This window comes from Centroberyx gerrardi, chromosome 15 (assembly GCF_048128805.1).
Source record: "Centroberyx gerrardi isolate f3 chromosome 15, fCenGer3.hap1.cur.20231027, whole genome shotgun sequence".
Classification (NCBI taxonomy): Eukaryota; Metazoa; Chordata; class Actinopteri; order Beryciformes; family Berycidae; genus Centroberyx; species Centroberyx gerrardi.
Window position 1 is genome coordinate 30,255,507 of NC_136011.1, and position 17,648 is coordinate 30,273,154.

The 17,648-nt window shown below is 44.0% G+C and overlaps 2 protein-coding genes across 2 annotated transcripts in view; one reads left to right on the forward strand and one right to left on the reverse strand.

Moving 5' to 3' along the window:
* The window catches only part of syndig1 (synapse differentiation inducing 1), a 36,108-nt gene extending 29,327 nt beyond the window's left edge, over positions 1 to 6,781 (reverse strand). Inside the window, exons 1-4 of the mRNA XM_078288654.1 lie at positions 6,567 to 6,781; positions 5,898 to 6,121; positions 4,366 to 4,448; positions 4,015 to 4,146 (exon numbers count right to left, since the gene is read on the reverse strand). Coding sequence (XP_078144780.1) covers positions 4,015 to 4,146; positions 4,366 to 4,448; positions 5,898 to 6,121; positions 6,567 to 6,781 — 654 coding nt within the window. The remainder of the gene's footprint in view (positions 1 to 4,014; positions 4,147 to 4,365; positions 4,449 to 5,897; positions 6,122 to 6,566) is intronic.
* The window catches only part of cul9 (cullin 9), a 57,092-nt gene continuing 45,962 nt past the window's right edge, over positions 6,519 to 17,648 (forward strand). The window contains 3 exon segments of the mRNA XM_078288868.1: positions 6,519 to 6,658; positions 10,385 to 11,086; positions 16,955 to 17,109. Coding sequence (XP_078144994.1) covers positions 10,390 to 11,086; positions 16,955 to 17,109 — 852 coding nt within the window. The 5' untranslated portion in view covers positions 6,519 to 6,658; positions 10,385 to 10,389.

Below are 17,648 nucleotides of genomic sequence, written 5' to 3' on the forward strand. Positions count from 1 at the left end.
ATGAATACAGAGGAGGCGTGGACGGTGCGTGCGTGTGTGCGCGCGCGTGTGTGTGTGTGGAGAGACTGCGTGTGTGTGTGTGTGTGTGTGTGTGTGTGTGTGTGTGTGTGTGTGTGTGCGGAGAGAGTGCGTGTTGCTCAGAGTGAATAGCGACAGAGATTTCCTCCTCATGGTCCTAAAGCACCACAGAGCAAAGAGGGTTCTCCCAGGGTTCTGTGTGGTTCTATATAGGTGAACTGAGAGAACCTTCTGATTTAATAAAATAAAGAAAAGGTTAATCAGAACTAAGAACCCAGTGCGGTTCTTTAAAAGCTCCATTAATGCAGCTGATTTGGAATATTTTGTGTGTTCTTACTGTAAAATGTTCTTTACAGCACCATTAAATAAAAGGTTGTGATGTAGTTCATGCCTAAAGAACCATTAAGTGGTGCAATATCAAACCCTGTTTGTTAAGTGTAGCAGGAGGGTTCCTCCAGGGTTCTCTAGTGGTTCTATATGGAACCATAATGACTCAAAGAACCCTCTGATTGGTTAAAATAAAATAAATTTAAAAAAACAGCTGGTAAATCAGAATAAAGAACCCAGTGAGGTTTTTAAGTTCTATTAATTCTGCCAGTTTGGAACATTTCATACATCTTTAAAAGATTCTTTACAGCACCATAAATGTTCCATGTAGAACTATTTGAGCATGGTGCTGTACAGAACCTTTCTAAAAGGTTCTGTACAGCACCATGAAGGGTTCTGCTGTGGTACAAACCTGAAGAAACATTTTCTGCTGCTGTATAGAACCGTTTTTTTGGTTTTTTCTGTTTTGTTTTTTAAGAGTGCAGACTACTGAACCAGTTTGAACCGGATAGCAGAAGGTGAAGAGCCGACCTGCTGGATGATAAATCTGCACAATAAAGTTTTTAAAATTCAAGCTGCTGATGCTTCATTACACCAGTCTGAACCAGTCTGACCAGTCTGACCAGTCTGAACCAGTCTGACCAGTCTGAACCAGTCTGACCAGTCTGACCAGTCTGAACCAGTCTGACCAGTCTGACCAGTCTGAACCAGTCTGACCAGTCTGACCAGTCTGAACCAGTCTGACCAGTCTGAACCAGTCTGACCAGTCTGACCAGTCTGAACCAGTCTGACCAATCTGAACCAGTCTGACCAGTCTGACCAGTCTGAACCAGTCTGACCAGTCTGACCAGTCTGAACCAGTCTGACCAGTCTGAACCAGTCTGACCAGTCTGACCAGTCAGTTCCTGACAAACCTTGTTGGTTGAAACATTGTGAAAGTAGTCTACTGGGATCTGAAGATCAGTGAGTGCTCCTTGTACCAAAATGAACGAGTGGCATTTTTAAAGCTGCACTTGGTACCTTTGTACTTTGGCGCCCCCTAATGGCAGCGAGGAGTTGCTGTTTGAACGTTGAGGACTTCAGAAACCCTGTGCGGAGCGGTCTGTGCTGCTTTATACCAAAAGAAACCAAAGATCCAACGTTGGTGAGTCCAGCTTTCTCCTCTGGATCTCCCTCCTCAGTTTGGATCGGTCTCTTCCTGTGAGAAGATTTCCCACCAGCAGCAAACTGACAGCAGGGAGAAACAGGGAGGATCTACTATCTGAACACAAATAAACTGAAATCAGCTGCATCAGGTTTTGGTCGGGCCTGCAGTGATAACCTGCTGTGTTCTGGTTTCATTAAACATCTTATGTGACCTCAAATGGTGATGTTTTTTTATTTGGACATAAGAGGTTTTTATCTGACAGCAGGAGATACGTGTTGGTGCAACTACATTTTGACAAGTTATAACATTATCAGTTACTGCAATGCTTTCTGATCTCTCTCTCTCTCTCTCTCTCTCTCACACACACACACACACACACACACACACAGCCTCTGGATCAGAAGCAGCTCCTCGTCTTGCTGTGTCACTTCAGATCCAGTGCAGTGAAGTCCGACAGATAAGACAATCCCGCCCCCTGCTGCCGAGGAGAACTCAGATCCTGCAGTTCTGTTTGGTTCCAGTTAGAACCAGAACACGATGAGAACAAATCAAATAAATGAGCGCTCATAATTAGCAGTTCTCTCTTTTGCTTTTCACCCTGATTGCAGGTTTTTGTTTTTTGCATCTTCAACCAGCTGCAGCCGCGGAGACCAACCGCAGTGTTAGACCAGCAGTTCTAGACCTGCAGTTTTAGACGACGCATGCGCAGAGCTCCGTGAAGTACGGCAACGCTGGAGTGGAAATATTCGAGCGAGCTGCAGCCGCGGAGGGGAACTAGTTATCAAAAATGCTCCTCATTAAAAGTGTTTTTTTTAAATAAATAATTGTTCATTATTAGAAAATATGTAGAATGTACATAAATAATTTCTTTTTGCATGTTTTTTTCCCCCAATAAATTTTGGGCTAAAGTGGTGGACTGGTTTGTGTCAAGGGGTGTTTTTTTTTTTTTTTTTTTTTAAATGTCACAAAAAAATTTGTGTGTGCTTTTGGAAAATACTAACTCTGAAATCCTTATTGTAATTATTACAGCCTAGTAAAACTCACAATTAATCAAGCAAAGTGTTTGAAAGATGTGTTCTTGAATCCCACCTCAAGGCTGTTTTAACCAATTAATTTGTTGTAGGCTTTTGTAATACTTATACGCAATAGTAGTAGTAGCAGTAGTAGTAGTAGTATCAGTAGTAGTAGTAGTAGCAGTAGTAGTAGTAGTAGCAGCAGTAGTAGTAGTAGTAGTAGTAGCAGTAGAAGTAGTAGTAGTAGTAGAAGTAGTAGTAGTAGCAGTAGTAGTAGCAGTAGCAGTAGTAGTAGAAGTAGTAGTAGTAGAAGTAGTAGTAGAAGTAGTAGCAGTAGAAGTAGTAGCAGTAGTAGTAGTAGTAGTAGTGGTAGCAGCAGTAGTAGCAGCAGTAGTAGCAGAAGTAGTAGTAGTAGTAGAAGTAGTAGTAGAAGTAGTAGCAGTAGAAGTAGTAGCAGTAGTAGTAGTAGTAGTAGTGGTAGCAGCAGTAGTAGCAGCAGTAGTAGCAGAAGTAGTAGTAGTAGTAGAAGTAGTAGTAGAAGTAGTAGTAGCAGTAGTAGTAGAAGTAGTAGTAGTAGTAGTAGTAGTAGCAGTAGAAGTAGTAGTAGTAGTAGAAGTAGTAGTAGTAGCAGTAGTAGTAGCAGTAGCAGTAGTAGTAGAAGTAGTAGTAGTAGAAGTAGTAGTAGAAGTAGTAGTAGCAGTAGTAGTAGAAGTAGTAGTAGTAGTAGTAGTAGTAGCAGCAGTAGTAGCAGAAGTAGTAGTAGTAGTAGAAGTAGTAGTAGAAGTAGTAGTAGCAGTAGTAGTAGAAGTAGTAGTAGTAGTAGTAGTAGAAGTAGCAGTAGTAGTAGAAGTAGTAGTAGCAGTAGTAGTAGAAGTAGTAGTAGTAGTAGTAGTAGAAGTAGTAGTAGCAGTAGTAGTAGAAGTAGTAGTAGTAGTAGTAGTAGAAGTAGTAGTAGCAGTAGTAGTAGAAGTAGTAGTAGCAGTAGTAGTAGTAGTAGAAGCTGGTGGAAGCAGCATTTTTGTATTTCAAACTACTCAGATTGCAGTACTTTGTAGAACAGATCAGATTTCTATTAATTGATACAGGAACTTTCAGATTCAGATTGTGTCACTTTATTTTCACTAGAACTCACTGATGATCCTGTTGAGACAAGAATCCTGATGAGGAAACAAGAAGAAGAAAAAAGTAAAACTTTTGACAGGTGTGTTTTTGTGTTTGTGTGTACACACACTTTTGGTTTTGAACCACCAGGTACCTGTATGGCGGTGTTTGGTTATTGCTTTTTTAGTATTGTTTTATTTGGGGGTTTTTTCAGTTTGGGGTGTACACCATGTTTAGTGTTGTTATAGTTTTTTGTTTAGACACGTCTTTGTCGTTTGAAGGCATTTTTGGTTGGGTTTAGTGTGTTTTGGATGGGTTTTTTCATGTTTAATTTGAGGTATTAAGTACTGTCACGTTGTTGGTCTTTTATTTGTCACTCACCTTGTCTTACCTTGTCTGAAGCCTTACCTTGCTGCTGCCTGGTGGGATTTGATCCCAGGCCTCCAGGCCCACGTGTGACTCCAGAGTGGAGGGTCTTACCTCTACACTATGACCTCCAGGCCCACGTGTGACTCCAGAGTGGAGGGTCTTACCTCTACACTATGACCTCCAGGCCCACGTGTGACTCCAGAGTGGAGGGTCTTACCTCTACACTATGACCTCCAGGCCCACGTGTGACTCCAGAGTGGAGGGTCTTACCTCTACACTATGACCTCCAGGCCCACGTGTGACTCCAGAGTGGAGGGTCTTACCTCTACACTATGACCTCCAGGCCCACGTGTGACTCCAGAGTGGAGGGTCTTACCTCTACACTGTGACCTCCAGGCCCACGTGTGACTCCAGAGTGGAGGGTCTTACCTCTACACTACCTGTGAGCACAGAGGGAGGCTGTTCCAGAAACACTAAGCACCAAAGGGAAAGTCAAGAACTTATTAAGGAGCAAGCTGTGGGAAATTCAAATGCAAATAGTTTATTTTTTCAAAAACACATTTACAGCATCATAGCCATACAAGCCGGTACAAGATGCCATATGTACAGTTTCACTTCATATTTAATGTAATCATTCCATTGAGTGTTTCAGTGTTAATCCCCTGTTTAATTGTCTTTCTACAAGAGTAAATCAGGCCAGGTTGTCCTGGTGGCTCAGTCTGATAGAGCGTCTTCCTCCTAACGTGAAGGTTCTGGGTTCAATTCCAGCCTGTCCCAATGCATTTAGCCATAAAAATGACAAACAGATTTGATGTTCCTCTGGCTCTCTCTGTCTGGCTTGATGCAGCTCCACCCACCCAGATCAGCTCTGTACAATAAACTTCTTAAAACAAACACACCTACCTGCTTAAAAGGTAAAACAAAACTATACTTCTACAAGTGTTATCTCAAGTAGAAATGAGACTAAAACCAACTGAGTGTGACATTAGAGGAAGATGAAACAACAAACAGTTTCCCACCTGCTAGCATGTTCAGTATCTAGGTGTGAACGGGCCTCAAGTCTATTCCACAACATGATTTTAGAAGAGAACCCCTTGGCCACCAAGGAACCCTCTAACCCTGAAGTTACAGAGGAAGTATCTAGGTCTTTCACTACTAAAAAAATCTTCTCTAACTGTGGCATGTTTGAAGTATTTGAAATGCACTGATATCCATGAAATATCTTGCAGATATCCCCCACAGGGACATGATGCCTGTTTTCAATAGCATGAACGTCTTCATCACATTTCGCCCCACCACTTTTGGAGGTGTGGTGCCACCTCTGCACTGCTTAACCAACGACTTCTGTCTCACAACATCAGGTTAAATGACAGCAGTGTGTGTGTGTGTGTGTGTGTGTGTGTGTGGAGGCTCGTTGGGTCGTAAAGTTTAGGAAAGTCACCTGATTAAGAGCAGAGATTTCTCCTCTGTGACTGACAGTGAGGGCCGACTGAGAGGAGAGACAACATCCGCTTCACTGTGTGATTCTATTCATTAAAAACAGCAGATAATAGAATCATAATGAATAGAATCACACAGAGCAGCAGGCTGGAGAGAAGCTGCAGGAAACACAGGAAGTAAAGTTCTGCACTGATGTGTCTCTGGTCCTGCTGCAGAACAGGAAAACGGATCCATAACACCTCCTGTCTGCAGATGAAAAACATCATTTCATATTTCTAAACTATAGATGAGCCAGCATGAAAAGTGTTAACATTTGATCCACCAAGTTCTTCAGTTCCCTCTTGTTCTTTACGAAGTACCATGATCTGTTTTGATTTTTGATTTTTTTTTTTCATTTTTGTGATTCATCTTATTTGCCTTTATTTATTATTGTCGTATTGTCTGTAAAACACTTTTGCTTTCTGTTTTCGCCCTCTTCTTGCGTGTTTGCGGTCGGTAGGGGGCGGTAGAGAGCGGTAAAGAGCGGTAGAGGGTAGTAGAGGGCGGTAGAGAGCGGTAGAGGGTAGTGGAGGGCGGTAGAGAGCGGTAGAGGGTAGTAGAGGGCGGTAGAGAGCGGTAGAGAGCGGTAGGGGGCGGAGGAGGGCGGTAGAGAGCGGTAGGGAGCGGTAGGAGGCGGTGGAGGGCGGTGGAGAGCGTCAACGCAAACCTGACAGCCAAACGAAGAAGAGAGGACAAGTAATATCAGAGAGTAAATATTAACAAAGAGCTCTCACTCTTGCTCAATTTCCATCCACGGCAAACGTCACGCAGAAGCTCTAGTGTACTGTTGCAGATAACTTACGTAAAAAACATGTGTGGTTTATTTGAACCACACAGGCTGGAGGTTCTGTTAACACCCAGTGACAGAATTTACGTTTTTGCCATGAGTAGTCTCTGTATCAGGCATGTACCAGATCGGTCACTATGGCAACAGCTATGCTGATATCGTCCGCATGCGTGAGTTTAACGACCACCTTTCCAGACCGGAAGATGGGTGACTTTTTGCTGTTGCGTGGTTCATCTTCTCAATAGAAAATCTCTGGCGCTGTTCCTGTAACTGTCACAGTGCGCATTCCACAGTTCAGACTAGCGGTGACTAAAACACACTCTACCAGGCTGGGAAACGACACTTTACAGCGGAGAAGAAAACTCCATCGCTTGAGGGGGAAACCAGTCCAGAAGGGTAAAGTCTGTGACACAGCAGGTAAGCCGGAACCACCGCGACACCGAGCTGTTTCCCCGGGCCGGACTGTCTCAGCAGCCGCTCTCCTGCCTGACCCAGTCGGCTAGCCGGGCAGGCCCACCGCGGCTCCTCAGCCTGACACATTAGCCCGATACGTGCCGTTCTCTTGTATTGAGAAAACGTCACGCCAGATTCCATTCCAAAACCTGGAAATTGTAGCCTTGCTTATCGGCAAAGATATATACCGCTTAAAATACTGCGGAAGACTTCAGCTGAATCGCTGGGACACACTCTTCAATTCGGCATACTTATAATTCATTAAGGATCACAGTCTAAGAAAATTTAAACTTTTAGAACTGCTTTACCTGCTTCTCCCATAATAATCTCCTCCCAAAATACACCGCGGAAGGCGGTAGCTAGCATTATGAACCCATTCTAAAAGTTGAGATTTTATGGAGGTACAGTATTGTTTGATGGACTTTATACATGCCGAATTTGCCAGAGGACTATACTAAATAGCAAAAGGTCTTACGTCGTGTTGTAACAGGTATACACCTTTTCCCATAAGCAATGACACATTAAACTGCGAGACTGTTGAATGGACTTTGGGGTGACGTTCTCTAATAACTGGAGAGTACGGGGCATGCATCTGGTTTTATAGCTAGTTACCATGGTTTAACTAACTAGCCAGCTAGACTAAATGAACACTCAGCTGACTAGCTAACGAGGCACACTGCTTCTAGTTACTCAGCTGTCCGACAGACAAGTCACTGACTAAACACAGAATAGAAAAGACTGCTAACGTTAGCTGCTGTGGTTAGCTATTTAGTCTGTTGCATTGAGGTATAACGTTAGGGGTCAGGCTAGTCTCTGGAATTTAGCTAGGAATAAACGTTCGCTAGCTGTGTATAACAGTGCTGTGTTATAAGTGGGTAACAAGTGAAGCCGAGTGAGCCATGCTAAACTGGCACTTATACAATCTGTCTGTTAATGACATTATTCTAAAGAGTGGTTTCGGCTAACTTGGTGTGTTAGCAGTTCACACTGACTAGCCAGTTTGGCTAGCTGTTTCAACAATTAGACTGACCCGCACTGACGGCTAACGTTAGACAACACGCCCAACACATGTGATATCATCTGAAAAAGATGCCGTGGCGTGTGCAGAAAGAGGAAGTGTGTCTTTACAAGGCGAAAATGAAAATCTATAAAAAAAAAATTAAAAAAAATTGAACTATTATGGCTGGTCCGGGGCGGGAAACTCCCTCCAGCCGTTCAGCAGGAGCTAACGAGCTAAAACAGTCTGAACCTGTCCGTCAAATGTATTTCTGATGTGAGCTGGTTAGGAAGCTCAGTCCCTGATTGATTTAAAATTGAACTTTAATTTAGACCGGAGACCTCTTCAAGGCTCACTGAGACACGGACAATATGATTTTATTAAAGACATTCGGCCATCTGTTTGGTTTAAGACGCATTATAAGCCAGTACAGCTTTTAGAGAAAACTGTCAAAAGTTGAAGACAGCTGGCTGGTGATTAAAGAGACAAAACAATAAAATTCAGAATAGCTGCATGTCATTCCCATGGAGCAGGACAGGCCAGACAGGACTGAACATCAACAACTGATTTCTGAAGTCAGAAACCAGAGAAATGAGACTCAAACTACAGATGTGTAAAGTCTGGAGCGACTTCATAGAGAATAGTTATAAAAGTGTTCTCCTTTGATCCAGGATGGTCTTTAGTTCCCTCTTATTCTTTAGAAAGTACTTTTTACCCTATCAATCATTTGTCATAGAAGGCGTCAAGATTTGTAAATAATGGATATTTCATTTTCACTGAAGCTCTTCACATGTAACTCAAAATAAACCAGTTATCTGCTTTGCAACAGCTATAATAATAATAATAATACTAGTAATAATACATTTTATTTCTATAGCACTTTCTCAATAACTCAAAGCACTTTACAGCATTAAAACAGCATTAAAAAACAGTTTAACTGTACTTCACGACTCAAATCTGACTTTTTGGGGACATTTTCCAGTTCCAAATTGAAAACACTTCTGTAAAATATAGAACATTTGGGTATTAAAATCATACTGTGTCCATAAAATAAAGCTCCTGTCTATGGAGAGATGAGACCTTACAGCTGAACAGCCAGTCTCTTTTCTGTTAACAAGCAGTTTGTCTGGTGAAATCATGAAACTGGGTGTTGAAGTTGTGTAATCCAACAAACACTTTGACTGGTGGAGGAGAGAGTTGGTGTTAGTTTCCCCCTTCAGGTAGAAAAGCTTCATCAGCTGTAGCTGTTTTAACAGCATTAAAGAGTTTAAAGCAATATTCCACTTAGTTTCAACATGGACTTATTTATTTGAAAAGCAGAATATAATCTACTGACCAAGACCAGATGCAGCTGGACCAGTTTGTAGCGTTCAGATTTTTTCTTCCCATTCATTTGAATGGAAACTGACATTGAACACGTTGGTGAACAGATTCAGCATCAGATCTGCTGCTGTGAGTCCAGCTGACTGTTGGTCCGACGCTTCAGAACAGAATCTCACCAAATTAAATTTTTACTGATGGAAGAGAACACAGAGGAGGGATACCATTTAGGAGAGATAGTTCCTGTTTGGGAGACCGGATCTACTTTTATTTTTAAATACTCATTTTAGTGTAAACCAAGAACAGAAATGCAAAATGAGGACGGATCCAGGATGCTTTGTCTTAAAGCAGATCTGTTGTTGAATCTGTTCACCAACGTGTTCAATGTCAGTTTTCAGGAGGTTTTCGCCTCATTCAAACGCTACAAACTGGTCCAGCTGCATCTGGTCTTGGTCAGTAGATTATATTCTGGTTTTCATGGTGGTCAAGATACAAGTAACCCCCATGTTAAAACTAAGTGGAGTATTTTTCATTTAAAGATCAAGGCGATGTGGAGTCACAACCAGTCACTGACATTTCACTGTTTGAACTTCTCAGGGAAACGGATATTACAACAATTTAGCCTTGACACGACCTGCGCGCACACACACACACACACACACACACACACACACACACTCTCTCTCTCCCTCCCTCTCTCTCTCTCTCTCTCAACACACTGGCACACACACACACACACACACAGTATAAATTGCATTTTAGTATGTAAAATGAATTGGAACATTGATCAAAAGCCGTTAAGCTGACAGTTAGTTTGTCTGCTGTGAGTTTGTCGTCGTGCGTCTGTCAGGATGCACAAGAGAAAAAACCTGTCGCAACTTCGTCCTCAGACCCAGGTGCATGAACAGGAAATAACTAGAGAGGAAAAAAAATCAGCTACTCTTGGAGGCAGATGGACGCTCTTCAGGAAAACCTTTATTGATGAAGACATGCAGCCGAAACGCTTTTTACTGCGTCAATAAAAAGGTTTTTTGAAGAGCATCCATCTGCCTCCAAGAGAAGCTGAATGTTTTTCCTGTCTGTCAGGATGGAAATGTGTCCGGACTGTGAGGACAGGAAGTTAACTTCGTCTCCCAGCTGCTGCGCCGGCGACTGAGACCAGAATTCACAAAGCATCTGATTTAACTGCCGACACTGTTTTTACTGTTTTTACTGATTTTACCTGCAGGACAATTTCAGACCCTGATAGACCTGCAAGAAAATGTATTTGAGTGGCTGTTATTGTACCCGAGTCCAGTCTGATAACTACATGTGTATCTGATGTGTGTGATATGTCCCCCCCCCCCCCCCACCCTACCCCCCCCCCACCTCAGCTACCATGGTGGGCGAGCGCCGCAATGGGAACCTGCTGGTCCAGCTCGGCCCCAAGCTGCAGGCCTTCCCCGAGGAGCTGATCCGCCAGCGCCGCACGCACGACGGCCAGACCGAGTACCTGATCCGCTGGTCCCTGGTCACCGTCGACGACGGCACCGGCTCCGGGGGCGGGGCCGGCGAGACGGGCGGGGCGGGGAGCGGCGGCTCCGGGGGAGGCGGGTCCGGCGGGTCGACGTCGGGGGAGAGCAAGACGGAGAACATCCTGATGTGGATGTCGACGGAGGACGTGTACGCCAACTGCCCCACCCTGCTGGGCAAGAGGAAGACGGACGGCCAGCGCGCCCCGCAGCAGGGCCAGCAGGAGGAGGAGGAGGGCGAGGCGGCGGACGGCGGCCCGCGGACCGGCGGAGAGTTCCCCACCGACGTGACCTTCGACGAGGTGGAGCTGTCGGACATGAAGGACGACGTGAAGAACCTGGTCCGCCGCGCCAGGAAGCAGATGGCCAAGAAGAGCGACTTCGCCATCAGCATCACGCACACCATCCACGTGCTGAGCGCCTACGCCAGCATCGGCTCGCTGGTCGGCGTCTTCAAGGAGACGGGAGCGCTGGACCTGCTGATGGAGCTGCTGTGCAACAAGGAGCGGCAGACCAGGCGCAGCGCCGGCAAGATGCTGCGAGCGCTGGCGTCGCACGACGCAGGTAACACAGCTGCTGACTCAGGGGGTTTCATTTCATCTGTGGCTTGCATAGACCTGTGCACATGTAAATACATAGAATTCAAATACATACACATGTACACACACACACACACACCAGAATAGGAAGCTAAGTTTTTAGTCATCACACCATAGCAGTTGACTGATTGACCTGGCACTGCCACTGTTTTATCAGCCAACTAGATGTTTAGAATAGAACTAACTTCCCAGATACTGACTAACAGTTACCACCATATCACACACACTCTCACACACACTCACACACACACACACACACACACACACACACACACACACACACACAGTCAGAGAGGAGAGGAGACTGACTTTCCCTGCTGCTGTCAGATGCAGAGCGTCTCTTCTGTCTCTTCTGTCTCTCAGACTTTCACATCCACTCGGTCTCAGATTAAGTATTGAAATGGATCGGCGGTGATTGTAATCTTGCGCAAATCTGCTATTTCTGTAATTTGTAGAAATTCCTATTACCCACAAGGCTTGGGTCGATATTCCATACTATCAAATATCGCAATATTTTCTGTAATATCGCAGCTGTGTTGCTTAGAACACAACTGTGCAAACTTTTAAATGATAAACTTATAATCTAGTAGTGGTAGAATAGTAAAAAGCAAAAATAATCATAGTTGTAGTGAAAAATTTGGTGTTTCTCTTTTCCACAATCAGCCTGTTTTCCTGGAAACGGCAGAATGAGCAAATTACATCAAATGCTTGAATATTGAGATCAAATTTCTAGTAATAATAATGATAATATATAATAATAAAATATTATTATTAATAGCCTGAAATACCAAAAAAAACAGAAAAGAAATGACAAGAGTTTTTCTTCTTCTGAAACTTTTTAGATGTTTTTTCGGCGCAAACTTCAACTTTTGCTTTTATTGTGAAATCTTAAACAGCCTCATCCAGTCTGTGGTGGTTTCAGTCTTTATCCTGCGTGAGCCAGGTTCATGAAACCGGTTGGGGGGACTTCATTAAGTACACAAGGTTCCCACTTAATACTACTAGGGCTGCAACTAACTGTTATTTCCATTAGCGATTATTTTTCGGATTAATTATTTAGTCTCTAAAATGTCAAAAATAAAGACAAATGTCCATCTGAGTTCCCAGAGTCCAAAGTGATTCTTCAGGTTTCTCCCTCAGTCTGAGCAGCAGCCAGAAAACACAAAGTTCATTTACTAATGAGATGAAACAGAGAAAATCAAAGGAATCTGTGGTGTTGGTGTTTTTACTTGATAAATGACTAAAACAATTAATCAGAATCGATTTATTTTCTGTCGATCGATTAATCTGCTCGATCGTTTCAGCTCCACATGCTGTAACACCAAAGTGAATCTGGCTTCACTGTGTTTGAGTTCAGCTGCTCAGTAGTTGAACTCGGTCAGTTCGCTCTGCTTCTCTCTGGCAGCTGATGGATTTTGACCGTTGATGCTGAACGTGAAACTGCTGCTTTCTCATCTGTGTCTCTGCCTGTGTGAAGGAAGACGAGTTGCTGGATTTTACAGGGAATTTTTCTTCAGAAAGTGCAAACAGTTTACATAAGAAAACAACAGATTAGGGCTGAAAGATATTGACAAAGAAAATCGAATTGCGATTATTTGACAGAATATTGCAATTGCGATTCATATCGTCACAAGTTTTTCTTGTCATAAGAAAGTGATTTAGTTAAAAACTGGATGTGAGTGAGCAGATTTACTGAGTTTGAGTCTGATGAAGGTTTTGATTCTAAAACTCCTTGTTCACAAATCCAGTTTGGACCAAACTCTCTCTGAAGAAATGAACTGCAGACTCTGAGATTTGGAAGTTGCAGAAGTTCATATTGAGAATTAGATTTGTTTTATTGCTGAATTGTTGAGCAGTGTTACGGCTCAGACAGGAGAGCTGCTGCTGAAACTTGTGTTGAAGAGTCGGAGGGTTTGTCCTGCAGTCAGGTGTGTTTCCACCGGCTGCTGTGACCTCAGGACCGATAAACCTCCACTGTGTTTTCCATGCAGCATTATCACTGTCGGCCTTATCTGCTGCACACAGGAGGCTGAGGCCGGGCTGCTGCGGCCAGCGGCCTGCGGCGGGACCCTCCTCCTCCTCCTCCTCCTCCCCCTCTTCCTCCTCCCCCTCCTCCTCCTCCTCCTCCCCCTCTTCCTCCTCCCCCTCCTCCTCCTCCTCCTCCTCCCCCTCTTCCTCCTCCCCCTCCTCCTCCTGCTCCTCCCCCTGCTGCTTCTTGCGTAATTCTTCATGTCTGTGTTGCTTTCAGCGCAACAAGGAGGTCGTTTATAGACTCCCAACAAATGCATGAACAACAGTCTTGCAGTACAGTGAGAGTCTGTATCTGAAACCCTGAGCAGCTGCTGCAGAGAAAACAGCTGGTCAGTGAAAAAGAAAAAGATTCCTGTACGCTGCAGTCAAGCCTCCTTACTGGTTTAGACGGCAGCCGCACTGATCCGTCAGTAAACAGAGTTATTGATGATTGATGTGTGTGTGTTGGTTTGTTGTGAGCGTCAACATGGCGGCGAGGCAGAAGAACAGAAGAAGAAACAGACTCTACATTATAAACTCAATCAGAAACTGATCTGAAAACCTCCAGTCATCCCAACGCTCCACCAGGCTTTCTCTGTTTTATCTTTGTTTCGGTCGGACGGTCGTCTCTGTGTTCGCCGCTAGTTTCTACAGAACAAACGTAGGAACGATCTGATTGGCTGAAGGGACGCTGACGAGTTGAATTGAAACTGAAATGAGCTGAAATGAAGGCAGACGGACGGGTCAGTGTGGCTGCTGCCTTACTGCTGTCATCCTCCTCTCTCTAAAACATAAAATGCCCAAAAATAATCTAAAAAAGTATTGACTGAATTCTGAATAAAGCAAAAAAAAAACGATTTCCTTCTCCCTGGTTTTGGTGCTGCAGGCCCGGAGCGCTGCCTGCAGGACAGAGGGGGTTCGGTCACATGGTGGGAAAATCCTGGATGTGTTTTTTTTTTTTTTTGGGAGAAAATCCCGGCTGAGTGTTTCTGCTGTGTGTCATCAGGAACCGGAGAGACATCCAATTTTGGGATGCTGACGATCACCACTGGCATGTTTTGACGATGTCGTATTTGGTGTGAGATGAGTAAAAAGCAGAGAGATCTCACTCTGACGCCGCTTCACATCAGGGCCGCAGGTTATATATATATTTTTTTTGAGTAGTTCTTTAGAAGAAGGGGTCTGGTCCACGTCCAGGCTGCGCTCTGTCCAAGCAGAGCAGACATGTAAGGGTTAACACCTACTTTTGCAGTCCAGAAAACAGGCCAGTTTTTGTTTTTTTGTTCTTTTTTTTTGAGTGAATCATCTTCTAAAACATAGATGATCTTTGGTTTGGCTGACGACACTCAGGAAGCGGAAGAGTCAGCCTGGCAAAGGCAGTAATGACTGAACAGTCTGTGTAGTTTAATTTAATTTACAATAAAGCAGATGTAATATCAACAGAGGCTAAGACTTGCCCTGCTGCCTCCTTTAAGGCCCGGTGCCCCGGCTGCAGGAAAACCCTTAACGCTAAAGAAAACACTGAGGAATCGATTGTGCAAATGTGTTACATGAAAATGCCCAAGGGTACGCTTAAGGGTTTCTAAAATAATATCTACTTAAGGTCCGTTATGCGTTGCAGCAAAGTCCTTAGCGACCACTTTACTCAGAAAATATGAAGGTGTCTTATCTAGCTGCTGCTTTTGGAAAAAAAAACACAATGACAATTTTATTTTTCTTGAGGAAGAGGAGATTCCCGAGACGCGTTATTCGTGAAAGGACTAAACCCGTGGAAAATATGAGTGACGCTCAGCTGATGAGAGAATGAGAGAAAATCAACCTCAACCGTCGGGCAATCCTCCGCATCCGCGGAGGATTGCCCGACGGTTGAGGTTGATTTTCCAGAGTCCCTCTTCTTTTTTTCGCCGTCACTGTTTCGTATTTCTTTTCATATTTCTCAGACACTCTCCTCCACCGTCTGTTTAACAGTGAGTTCGTTTTTTCTGTCGTCTCTCACCATGCCCGTTGCTTATGGATGTGAGTTACAGATGGGCTGCTGTTGTTTCCTCCGGGAGAATCGCCTTCTCATCCTCTGTCCAGTTCGATTTTTGTTCCCTTGTTCCGCTATTATTGACGTTATTCTCCATTTTTAGACACCAAAAATACTCATAATCTTAATGCTGAACGAAAATCAGTTGGTGAAAGATATTGTTACCATGAAGATACTGTGTTATGACAGAAGCTATGGTGAAAGGCTTGGTGTAAACGCATAGGGAAGGGGGTTAGATAAGACGTTTGTTGCAACACCCTGGTTTGTTGTATTTATTTCCATGGCAGTGTTATGAACTTTCTCTGTCAGCTGGGTTTTGTGCTGAAGGAAGAAACCAGGAAGAGTCTGTCCTGTCTATTTTAGACTCTTCTACTCTTACCAAGAAACCACCTCATCCTCCTTGGCAGTGGCACTTTTGTTTTCCTTTTGGGTTCCTTAGCAACCGGCTGTCTGTTTCGACACGCGGCGGGGAAGTGAGGCGGCTGAAGCGTCTCATCCATCCAGGCTGAATCGCAGCTGTGATCGGACTCCCAGCGCTCTGACGGAGCCGCAGGTCCAGGTTCTGTTCAGGGTTTGATTTTCCCAGAACCACCTGAGGGAGAAAGAGACAGTTTCAGCCTCGTTCTTTCATTCGTTCTTTCATTCGTTCTTTCATTCGTTCATTCATTCATTCATTCAGGAGTGAACTGAGCTCGCTGCCACACCCAGCGGCTCTGAGGAAAACTAAACCTGAGGCTGACATGCTGAAGCTTTTCAGTGAAATTAAACTATTGGGAGTTATTTTGTGCAGAGCAGGAAGTCACAGAGTCTCTTTAGAAACAAACAGAGGAAACAGAGGCAATGATGCTGTGATGACATCATCAACTGTCCTGACACACTTCAAACTCTCACTTCATTCAACAGGGAAAGTTCACTTCAATCAGGAGAGACTAGGATGAACGCTCAAATGAAAAACTTTATTCATGACATGAAAACAAGATGGAAACTTTGGCGTAAGCTCCATGGAGGAACTCCTCCCATTCGTGAAGTTAGGAGTACATCCGGGATAGACGTAGGAATTAGGAAGCCCCGCCCCCCTGGGGAGTTCCTCTGCCGGGACGTTAGTGGAGGAGGGGTGGAGGAGGGGTGGAGGAGGGGTGGAGGAGGGGCGAAGGTAAGCACAGCGACTGGAATGACAGCAGCATGCGGCATAGATCTGAGAGAAGGGGTGTGTTTATACTCCCGTTAGACGATTGGCTCTTTGAAAAAGACAAGGAAGTGACGGCTAACTCTGATTGGTTCTCTGGAAAAAGAGGGAACCACCAACTGTGACTGGGTAAAGAGAAAGCATGAATGAATGAATGATAAGTAGTCTTCCTGATTGAATTGCGTAATACTTCACTTCTGTCACGTTATTTGGACTGGGATCCTCCTCTTCCTCCTCCTCCTCCTCCTCTTTCTTCTCCTTCTCCTTCTCCTCCTCTTATTCTGCCTTTTCCTCCTCCTCTTCCTCCTCCTCCTCCTCTCATCTCCTCCTCTATATGTTTTCACCCTGTATACACAGTATTCCAGTATTCAGTTAAATCTTTTGCAACAGTATTGTTTCTGTTTTATTTGTCTAGTAAAGAGGAATGGAAATGTTAAAATTTGTTTTTGGCTCAGTTTGAATTGAAATATCAGTTATAGTGAGAACACAGTCAGAGTCCAACATTCACAACATTTTCTAAAGTGTCTCTCCCTGTCTCTCTGTCTCTATCTCTGTGTGTGTGTGTGTGTGTGTGTGTGTGTGTGTGTGTGTGTGTGTGTGTGGGACAGGGAGTCGAGCCTACGTCCTGCTGTCCCTCAGTCAGCAGGACGGGATCGAGCAGCACATGGACTTTGACAACCGCTACACCCTGCTGGAGCTGTTCGCCGAGACCACCTCGTCCGAGGAGCACGGCATCTCCTTCGAAGGCATTCACCTGCCGCAGGTAGACAGCTCAGCACACACACACACACACACACACACACACACACACACACACACACACACACAGGGAGGATACCACATTGATTCTGGAGAATTTCACCACCAGTCCACAGTCTGAACCTGACTGAATGTTCTGTTTCATTCTCTTAAAGCATTTTGATCTAAAGGCTTCTGCTTAAATTTAAATTAGTTTCTTAGTCAAATATAAATAGTGAAGTTGATCCTATGTATGAATTTCTTTCCAAAGCCTTTGCCTTTCCATCAAGGCAAAGAATCTAAAATATAAGATAGTTTTGATTTGTTTAACACTTTTTTGGTCGCTGCATAATTCCATTTGTGTTATTTCATAGTTTTGAGTCTTTACTGTTATTCTAACATGTGGAAAATAGTAAAAATAAAGAAAAATGTGACGTGTCCAAACTGTTGACTGGTAGTGTGTATACATCCAAAATCTAACAGTGGTCATAGATCACTAATCACTGTTTAAACACAGCTGGTCAGAAACAGACAGCTTCACCTTGGTATAATTCAGGAATTTCT